At 33.9% G+C, this 11,300-nt stretch overlaps 1 protein-coding gene and 2 pseudogenes across 1 annotated transcript; 2 read left to right on the top strand and 1 right to left on the bottom strand.

The window, feature by feature from the left end:
* Positions 1-2,431: 2,431 nt before the first annotated feature.
* Positions 2,432-3,514, top strand: LOC123888974 (annotated as a pseudogene).
* Positions 3,515-5,297: 1,783 nt separating this feature from the next.
* Positions 5,298-7,514, bottom strand: LOC123889582 (protein WHAT'S THIS FACTOR 1 homolog, chloroplastic). Its single transcript, XM_045938982.1, has one exon. The coding sequence runs from the start codon at positions 7,228-7,230 to the stop codon at positions 5,689-5,691; it is 1,542 nt and encodes a 513-aa protein (XP_045794938.1). The 5' UTR covers positions 7,231-7,514; the 3' UTR covers positions 5,298-5,688.
* Positions 7,515-8,640: 1,126 nt separating this feature from the next.
* On the top strand, positions 8,641-11,217 carry LOC123889587 (annotated as a pseudogene).
* The last annotated feature ends 83 nt before the right edge of the window (positions 11,218-11,300 follow it).

Below are 11,300 nucleotides of genomic sequence, written 5' to 3' on the forward strand. Positions count from 1 at the left end.
CAATATACAAAGTGAGTTCTTTATACGTATAAGTCAGGAATTTCACCACATTCTCAAGAAGATCAAAAGACTTAAACTGTTAAACTAATCAGTTTTATATTTTAAACGAGGAGCATGTTGTTGGTTGACTCTAATAGTACAGTATATTAGTTCATATTTTCTTTTTAATGTGTTGGCCTAATGGCCTCCACCAAATTATGTGAAGTAATGGAACTCTGGTGAAACACGAAAAATTTAGCAGACTAAACTTCACATTCATTCATAAATATGCATTAAATTTCAAAGTGGGGTCAACACAAAACATAAAAGCCTCCATTGTTAGAAGAGGGCATTTTGGTCATACCGAGAAAACGTAGGGCCGCAGTTTCTTCTTTCGGAATAAAAAATGCATAAAGAAAAACCAAAACGAAAAAGAAAAAGAAAACAAATTAAAAGGAGAATTTGGAATAGAACATAATAATTACAAAATTGGCATTGTTAATTGGTGAGAAGGCCAAATGTGCGGTTGCATGAAGCAGGTGATGCCATTTGCCGCCACACTCTCAGCGCCAGTGGCGGCTGCCGTCACATTCTCTTTCAGCTCGTGCCGTTCAGGAATGAATGGAGCAGGCAGGTTGAACCAATAGTTTTTGGTTTGGATACGTGTAATGAGCTTATAAAAGAGATTTTAGAAAATATACCTTCTTCTCGTTTTCTTCATGGCCGCTGCCCCCACCTTAATCTAGTTTTTTTTTTTCTTCACATTGATCAAGTTTTTCTTTTGTGTTTTCTTTTTTGTGATTTTGCCGTCTGTGCGGCGTTGTGTTGTTCGTCGTCTTGTGCGACGTTTTTGTTGTCCCGTATTGTGCGGTGTTCATTTGATTTCTATTGAAAAGATCGACTTCAGTCAATTACAGATTCAACCAATGATTTAGGCTTCAATGCTACAGATCCGGAGGCATGGATACTTTGGTGACTTTAACTTTATCATATTATTTGTTGTAGCATTTTGCCGTTGTATGCTATTAACTCGGATGCTGTGAGTTTTGTTCGCAGATTCATCCTTTATGTTTTTAGCGATGTTGATTATGTGGTTGTATTTGATGTAATCTATCCATTTGAATGAATTAATATCATTTTGTTATTGTAAAAAAAAAAGATTTTAAAAAAAATTGCTTTTTAGCTGACAAGTCGCCCATTTAAGTTTTTAACTCATTGCATCATTATGTTTATTCTGATTATCCCCCTTTCAGTTGGGTCTAAATTGTCTGTGTCTCAAGTTCACATCAGATTGAGACTCAAATTTATCATGATATCTGAATCAACGACTACATTAACATCTTTGTAAACGTAATTGCAAGGCACTAAGGTGCAACAAATTAACAACTTAAAGGGCTATTTGTTAGCTGAAAAATTTAAAGACCTAACTGTTACAAACGCGAAACTTAAAAGATCCCTGGTTGCATTTGACGTAATTTATTTTGCGTATTCAGATTTTATAAAACTCTATTTGCAAGTTGATTTTTTGAGGAGAAGTGAAGGGAAGATTTATTTTTCTTTTTAAAATTAAGAACAATATAAATGTTTTTAACAATAATTGAATGAAAAACACGATAAATGAGCACATAATATTTGAGATCATTTTAAAAAATATTTTATAATATTATTATTTAAAAAAGAAAATTAAGTCTTCATCTTACCTCCACTCCAACAATTGAAACACAATTCCTGCTTTCTTCTCTTAATTTATCACTCTTTTTTTATTTCTTGAAAGAAACAAAAAAAATTTGATCCCTTTCGGTTAACATCATCAAATCAAACCAGCATACAAAGAAAGAGCATAAATTTCACAACATGCTTCAAAAAGAGCAGACCAAAATAAATTGAAGTGTTTTCGCACTTTTATACGTTGCAACTGAAATCAAAATACCACATTATTAAGGTCCAAATAATATATTACTCCCTTTCGACCCTAAATATAAGAGAAAGATTACTTTTTAAATTTATTGATAATGTAATGTATTTGAACCATATTATGAGCTAGATACATTAAATTCTCAATGAATCTAAAAAGTAAAAAATAAATAAAATTGTCTTAGATGAAGTGGTAAATCCACTTAAATAGTATATGGACCTGTTTGTTTCGATTTTAAAAAAATGAATTTTTTCTTTCTTTTTATTTTTTAAAATAGATTTTCTAAAACCGATTTTCAAAATATTACAAGTTTTTTTATATTTGTTTTTTCTAAATTGAAACACTAATTTTGACATCATATAATATAAACACATGTTATTGAAGATCAAATCATAGTCAAAATCACAATTTTTTTAAAAAGTTTGATTTCAAAAATGATTTTTATGAAAATGTATTTGTTAAAGGTAATCAGATCATCGTCCTTCCACAGAGAGGGTTTGTGATATCCTTCTTTCTTTGATTCAATTCAATTCAACAATGGCAAAATCAAAATCAAAATCAATGGACGTTGCTCTGAGCATGACAAATTATTTATTCTCAAAAGAAGAATATGAGGAGAAAAACCTCATCTTTTCCCCCTTGTCTATCCAAGCTGCTCTAGCCGTCATGGACGCTGGTTCAGATGGCCGCACGAGCTTCTCTCCTTCCTCCGATTTGACTCCACTCATTACAAGTCCACTGTAGCTTCACTTGATTTTAAGAAGGGTGGTGGATGTGGATGAAGTAGTCCGCAAAGTGAATTCATGGATTGCACAACAGACTAATGGCCTTATTACGCACCTTCTCCCTCCCGGTACGGTAACCAAATTTACCAGGCTTATCTTTGCAAATGCACTGCACTTCCAGAGTGAGTGGAAACACAATTTTAATGCTCTACCAACATAATCTCTTTTTCAACTCCTTAATGGCACCACTGTTCTTGTTCCCTTCATGAATAGCAGGAAGCAGAGGCACTATATTAGAGCTCTTGATGGTTTCAGAATCCTTCGTCTTCCTTATAAACAAGCTACAGATAGAAAACACGCCGCTTCTCCATGTGCATTCTTCTTCCAGATGCAGAAGATGGACTTTCACCTTTAATTCAAAAGTTGTCTTCGGAACCTGGTTTCTTGAAAGACAAACTTCCTCGGCAGAAAGTGCTGCTAATCTATTTAGGGGTTCCAAGATTCAATATTTCTTTTACATTTGAAGCTTCTAATGTGCTCAAGGAGGTTGGAGTGGTTTCACCTTTCTCTACTTCGGATGCCAATTTTACAAAAATGGTGGAACCCAATTCTCCTTTGGATAAATTGCATGTGGAAAGCATATTTCACAAAGCTTTCATTGCAGTAAATGAACAAGGCACCAAAGCTACAGCGACCGCTGCTGCGGTCATTCGGAAACCACTAGGTATTTCTAAGCCTCTGGATGGAGGGTACAAAGTTTAAAGCTAACCGCCCTTTCCTCTTCTTGATCATAGAAGATTTCACAGGAACCATCCTCTTCGTTGGACAGGTCCTCAATCCCCTTGATCGAGCAGACATGCCGCTGGCGGTGCCGGTAAGCAATCTCAATATCTGATTGCATTTTTGTTGTTGTGTACTTTTTCAGTTTCTACTCATAAATAAAGCTATTTGATTGAACCAATATTGTTTAAACAATGGGTTCTGAACTGTTTTGCTCATTACTATATATTTTTGTAACTTGTGTTAGTGTTACTGATCAGTTGACAGTATACAAATTTCTCAATTGAGAAACAAACTATTAATTTTGTGGTCTCCAATTCGGCTGATATAGACTTTATAGCTGACCAACATTTCCTCTTCTTTGTCAGAGACGATTTCGTGGGATATCAGAAATCAATGGGCAGCGGTGGCACGATAGCATTTTGTGATTAGGACTGTTCATGATTTTCTTTACTGTGCTGTAGTGGAATAGTTTTAAAACGGTGAAAGGACTAATTATCGTAGTCTCTGATGAATTTTCATTGTTCTGTAGCGTTTCAGTTTGTTCTTTTAAAGCTATTTGATTCAACCAAATTAACCAATCTTGTTTAGCAGTGGGCTCTGGACAGTTTTGTTCATTACTATACTTTTTTGTTTTTATGTTGTTGTAGTGTTTTTTATGTTTTGATTGTATTTGGGGAAAACACCCTAAGAAAAAAGGGACTAACACCTGACAAACACTGTATTGCACAAAACAAACATAAAAGAAATAGAACATAACACAACAAGAGTATCATAAACAGAGTCATAGAAAGAGAAAGCTCCCTCATAGTCATAGCAAAGGAATTAAGCTTCCATTATCAGGGGTAGCCACCCTTGTATACTAGTGCTTCCTTTGAACTGCTGCCCTGCCCTGGGCTGAAACTGAGAACCCGTAGGTCTCTTAGACTTCTGAAATATGAACTAACATCCAGGAGCCAAAATTTCAATTAGCATAACCTTTGTTGGAGACAGTGTAGGGGACTTGTGTTTGGCTGTTTTTCTTGTTTTTGTTTTTGAACTTTCCACGTTACCAAATAAAAAGCTATTAACAAATAACAAGACTATAAATATTTTATTGGTTATTATAAATATTTCCAGGTTTTATGAAGCTCTATTTGCAAGTGGAGAAGTGAAGGAAATACTTATTTTTCTTTTTTAAATTAAGAGCAATATAAAATGTTTTTTTTACAATAATTGAAATAAAAACATGATAAATGACCATATAAATACTTGAGATCATTTTAAAAATTATTTTATAATATTATTAATTTAAAAAAGAAAAGTAAGTCTTCATCTCACCTCCACTCCAACAATTGATGCACAATTCTTGCTTTCTTCTATTAATTTATCACTTTTTTTATTTCATGAAACAAAAAAAAAAAAAAATTGATCCCTTTCAATTAACAACATCAAATCAAACCAGCATACAAAAAAAGAGCATAAATTTCACAATTTGCTTCAAAAAGAGCAATCCAAAATAAATTGCAATGTTTTCTCACTTTTATACGTTGCAACTGAAATCAAATACCACATTATTAAAAATGAAAATATATGGCATAAAATTTGTTTCTGTGTGTTGTTTTTACTGTTCTCTAATTATAATTTAATATACGAACTGTGTGCCTAACCTAAGTGGAAACGGCCTCAAAAGTTAGACACAATCAGATTTGATACAAACATGATTTTCTCGGTGCCGGCTGAAGAATGAATTCTCAACCAAGTGACCTCTCGGGAAACAGGGCTACAAACATGATTTTCTTATTCATAGAAATCACTTATTAAACAGACCATAGTTTTGCTATCGAAAAGAAAAGTCTAAATTTCTAAGCATATTGGTAGAATAGGAATAGCACATCAAGTTTTAAAAATGCAACAAATTACAATGATATGATGAAAATAATATGGCTGATCATACCGATCCAGAAGAGTCTCTAAAGCCACAAAGAAAAATCACTCCATCAAAGTAAGCATTAGTAATTGCACACCGATAAGTTGCAGGGACAATACTTTCCAAGAAGTATCAATCTATATTATACAGTAAAGCATGCAACAGATATAGTCATCTACATTAGTTGGACATTTTGGTTTGATTCAGACATAATATCTACTTCGTTGTTGTTTACAGATTAAATTCAAGAACCGTGGATGTTCATATTCTTCCAAGTTCCAACATAGTGAAGGCAAACTCATTCCCTAAAGTACCTGTCACAAATCAATCAACCCAGTACGTGAAAAACTCCGAGCTTGTGCTTGAAAGTCTTTTAAAGATTACCACCGCTCTCTGAGACGACCATCAGGTAATGTTGGAACAAGGACCTTTTCATTATTCTGTCTTGTGTCTTGAACTCGTGTAATTGTCTTTCTCTTTCCAATCTCCAATGTTTCAGCCTCCTCCTCATCAAAATCTGGCGGTGTATCATCATCATCATCTTCATCAATCCAGTCATCATCGATATCACCACCATCGTCATCAGCATCTGACCATTCTTGTTCCTCTTCACCACTTTCATCCTGTCTGCTATCAATATCATTCTCTTCCATGCCATCTCCAATTCTAGTTCGGGCAGCACCCCTACCCTTAAGAAATCGTGGAATATCAACCAAAGAGCGAAGTTTCTCCTTTATAAGCAACAATTTGTCCTTGTCTACCAACTGAGAATCTCGATAAGCTTCCCTAAGGAACACAGAATCCCTGTCTCCTTTCAATGAGATATAAAACATATCAGGGTGCCTTATCAACATCCCTCTCAATTGCTGAGAAAATCTAAACTCCTCTCGAAAATGAGTGAAGTGATCAACAAGAGTTCGTTTCTCAATTGTGAGACTCAAAATCTCATGAATAACTCCACAAGCATGCTTCTCTTTCTCCGGCGTTCCCGAACCAATCATTGAGAAATCTGAGTAAGGAGATATATAAGGAATGTCTCTGAACTGCATTATCTTCCTCATCTCACCCTTGGAAAGATTAAGACCCTTAGGAAGCTTCACTCTATTGAATTTGGGTGGCCTGTCTATAATTAAATTCTGCTCATCTATTTCTCGAATTCGATTATCCTCCACAGATAGCTCCGCCGCAGAAACAGCAAGCTCAGGATCCCAATGTGTTAATTCAAGTGCAGGACCTCTTTCCGTCTCAACAACTTTGAAAAAATCCGGGTACCTATGAATAACTGTATCACGAAATTCTCTCGTAAGTCCCAAATCATTCGCCAAATGGGCAATTTTTTCTAACAAAATCCTCTTTTCCAATGACATCATCAATAATTTTCTAAGCTTAGTAACTACAACATCTTCCATTTCATTCCTAACCTTCAATTCCTCAAAATAAAGCCGTTCCGCCTCAGAAGTCATTTTGAATTTAAGAGAAAAACACCCTTCTTCCACAATCTCAAACACACCCGGGAATTTCCTCAAAAGTACAATTAATTTTCTCTTTTTATCCAACCCTAATTCTTTTTTATGCTTACCTAGTTCTTGAAGAGACATAAGCCTATTAGGTTGACTCACTAGTAATTTCCTCACCTTAAGAACAAATTTGAGCTTCTTATCTTTCTGTATAACATTATCAAAAGGAAGCTCTTTTCTTCGCTTCACGGCGGCTCTTATCGGCACAATTTGAAACCTGGGCCTAACATGTGATGATTCTAACGGAAACAAACGCAAATTGGTACCCAAAAATTGGGATTTTTTAAGGGAACAATTAATTTTGAGAGAAAGGTTTGGTTTTTGAAATAAGGGTAGTTTATTTGAGATGAAAAATGGTAAAGGGGTAGATAAAAAAGAGATTTTGGGTGAAGTAAGTGATTCCATGGTTGTTTTTCACATAAAGCAAGAAATTACTAAGTGGTAGAAAAATGAAGATTGGTGAAAAGGATAATAGACTCACCAGATTGCTGTGTTTGTGTTTGTGATGCTGAATTGAAGGATGCGGATTGGGATTGAAAGTGATGAAGGTTCTGTTTATGGTGAAACCTGCAAACAAGCACCTTTGAGGCTTCAACTGGAATTTGCAAACCCCAACCAAAACCCTGTTGCAAAATAGGATCGATTTATTACATTACATTATCCCCTCACATTTTATTTTCTTTTCCTATCCTATTATTATAAACAAAAAATCCTATTATGTTATCAAAGTGAATTCTCTGTGTCAAAAAAAATAGTCAACCAATATATTTTTATATTGTATGTTTTTTTAAAATTGATTATAACAATTTAAATTAAATTAACAAAAAATATGTATGTATGGATATAAAACTTAGGTCAACTCGCGGATATTAATATCATTTGATTGGACACTCTTTTATCCATATTTAAATTCGAGAACTGCGATCGGGAGAGGGTTGGAACCACTTGATGCCAGAACTAACCCCGAACCAGATTCAACTGGTGGTGAAAAACAAAAACAAAAAAAATCGAGATATTGTAGTTGTTTGTGATTTTTGGTAGTGATTGTCATTACAAAAGAAAAATTTCACATAATTAATTATTAATGTTTTATTTCTCCAGAATTATTTTCAAATATAATATCGTTTCTAATGTTAGATTTGTTATTGTCAATAATTAGTAGGAAAAACAAATTATATTTTCAATGAGGTCGTCATAGTCATACTCGACTTATATGAGAGTAAGAGCAATGGACCAGGGGAGGCGCATCAACTTACGAATCTTCATTTTGACAGAGACATGAGGACGAAAGTGATTGTAATCTCCTAAAATTAAAGTTCATGGTCGATTTGCAATGAAATGCAAAATTGACAATAAATTACCTAGTGAATTAGTTATCCCACAATGTCAAGAGAAAGAAACCATTTATTCTAAAGGATTTTCGTGTTAAGCCTCCAAAGTCCGTTCTCCATGAATTACCAAGCGAGCTACTATCACATTATTAATTTTAATAATACAATTATGAGAATGCTATATGATATTTTGAACAATGGAGGTAGATAAATGATCGTCGAAAGTGTTTACAATGAGTATATGTGAAGAAATTTATTTGCCTATTCAATATAATGAGTTTGAGGCAAAATATTAGCGGGTATAACAAATTCTAATTTGGAATTGGACCATATTTACAGGTGGTCCATGATTGATCAATTTTGTTATTTTAACAAACAAAAAAAATAAATCTAATTCTTAGGTTTTAATATAAAAAAAAAAAAAAAAAATTTACTTTTATATGGTAAGGTAGAATGAGCCGGTAAGGTAAGGTAAACCCTTATTTACATGCGATTTAAACCTAAGCCTATTTCCGTTCTTCCCCTGTTTTGTTAACGGTAATCACACCTTTCTTCTCCGATTCACCACCATACCTGAAATTTTCTGACGCATTCTTCTAGGGTTTGTGATCAGAAAAAAACAAAATGTCTGTGCCACCGGTGCAGTGTATATACGTAACAGAGGAATTTATTCACGAATGGAGAACTGCCAACCATTCTTTCAAGCTCTCCCAACCTGTTCCATTGCTTCGCTTCCTCTACGAACTCTCTTGGACTATGGTGCGTGCGTTCCTTCTCTCCACTTTCGCTCCAAATTAATCATTAATTTCGGTGTTTCCATTACAAATTTGCAATTCGGGTGATTAATCCATTGTCATGATTTTTGTTAGGTTCGGGGTGAATTGCCGTTTCCCATGTGTAAAGTAGCATTAGATTCTGTCACATTCTCCGATAACGCTTCGGCTGAAAAACTAGCATCAAATTTTGCAGATATAGTGAGCCAAATGGCACAAGATGTGAGTTACTGGTGCTTTTCTTTGTGAAATTCTTGAAAAACTCGTTTTTCTGCTCTTACTACTTAATTTCATTGTTATAGCTTTAATTTGGGAATGATCATGTATGAATATGGATTGAAGTCACTTTGATATGTTTGTCAATCCTTATTTTTTATGTTCTTATTTGGTTTTGAATTGTCCTAATCCGTTAGGCGTAACTCAACTACCAAGGACCCGTTTTGATTAGCTTATTTTTGAGCTTATGCAATTTTTATGTATTATTATAAGTTTGTCAAGCTAGTTTATGATAAACTAGCTTATAAAAATACAATTTTCACTAGTGTGAACTTATAAAATAGCATAAAAACTTCGTCTACATATAAAAATAAACATAAAAAAGGACCGGTGATAATTATTGCTTGTCATAGCTTGGTAGAGTTTTTATTTTTTATTTTATTTACAAATTTAGTTTAATAATTATTGAAATATCATTTGATTGTTGATTTATGTAAAGTTTCCACATTCTTAAACATCAGAACACATACATACATATCTAACAAGAATATAACCACACAATGGGATATTGAATTGTTTTGCAACTTTAAGTGTTTAAGATTTTATAACTATATATTGTTTGTATCAAGTCCAGCAAATCTATTTACTTGCTCATCTCCTTGGTTACAGCTTACATTGTCAGGAGAGTTTCGTTCTCGTCTCATTAAACTGGTCAGTATTTGATCTTGTGTGTTCTATTCAATACAAATATTTATGTGTAGATCTTCATCTTTTGTATACAATTAATGGTTTTCATCCATCGGAATTTTTCTACAATTTATTTTTTGCTTAAAAGTTTTAATTTTTTAGGCAAGATGGCTTGTGGAATCTGAATTGGTTCCAGTTAGGTTACTTCAAGAACGTTGCGAGGTCTGCCTTTTTGGTCTCTTTCATTTTCAAATTATTAACATTATAGTTCATCATTTGTTCTAGACCTTAGTTAGTTTGTTGAGCATTTTTTACGAAGGCTTGAGCTTTTATTGCATTAGTAAGTTTCTTGCATTTATAAAATTTTATTGGTATGTTATGCATTTGCAGGAAGAATTTTTGGGGGGAGACTGAATTTATCAAAATTAAGGCTCAGGGAGTTGAAGGGAAAAGAGGTGAGCACTTAATTTCTATAAAGTGCCACAATGTAAAGGGGAGCTCTGCTTCTTTTTTTCCCACTTTGATTTTTCCTATTTCCTTATGTTTCCCTCTTACTCTAAATTACTCACAGGTTTGTTTTTAAGAGGAAGTAAATTGAGTTTTTTGTCCTGGGGAAAAAGTGGGGTTTGCCACTTGCTAATCCCCACCATAAGAAATCCCCTTATACCCTGTGTAGACACACACATGCAATAGAACAAACTATAAGACAACGAACTTACAATTATATGTCACACACATCACTATCGATCTTAAGCTTTATTCATACTTGGTCTTTGATGCTTATGTGATGGAAAAAATTATAAGACAAGGATCTTACAAAGTTACAATTATATGTCACACACACCATTATTGATCTTGAGCTTTATTCATATTCGGTTTTTTGTTTGTTTATGTGATGGAAACAACTATAAGACAAGGATCTTGCAAAGTTGCAGTTCTATGCCCCACACATCATTATTGATCTTAAATTTCATTCATACTCGGTCTTTGTTGCTTGTGTTGAATATACAAGTACTTAATAGTGTCTACAGCAATAGTCAGTTAATCGTTAGTTAGCATTGACTGTTAGTAAATAACAAAGTTCGTTTCTGTGGTACAAGTTGGTTGCAAAGCGTAACTAACTGAATCCTATTGGGTAAGCTACACCGGCCTATCCTCTTGTATTCAGAGTCAACTTTTCAGAATCAAATATTCAGAATTTAGATTCTTCACTCTGCACTATGGCTGCTGATTGGAATTTTATTATTGTTTGTGTTTGATTCATTTGTGCTGTTGACTTCAGGTCAGAGTTAATACACGACTTCTTTATCAAACAAACCAAATTCAACCTTCTCAGAGAAGAGAGTGAGGGCTATGCCAAACTGGTATAATCCGTATTTCCGTTCTCTTGACTTCTTTGCTTTTTTGGATATTTCCTATGAATTATTATTACATGTCGGCAGTTTGCACATTTTGACTGAACACAGTG

The sequence above is a fragment of the Trifolium pratense genome, linkage group LG6, assembly GCF_020283565.1.
Source record: "Trifolium pratense cultivar HEN17-A07 linkage group LG6, ARS_RC_1.1, whole genome shotgun sequence".
Lineage (NCBI taxonomy): Eukaryota > Viridiplantae > Streptophyta > Magnoliopsida > Fabales > Fabaceae > Trifolium > Trifolium pratense.

Bases quoted from the DNA above. Each gene is read 5' to 3' on its own strand.
- LOC123889582 (XM_045938982.1), bottom strand. From the start codon at position 7,230: ATGGAATCACTTACTTCACCCAAAATCTCTTTTTTATCTACCCCTTTA.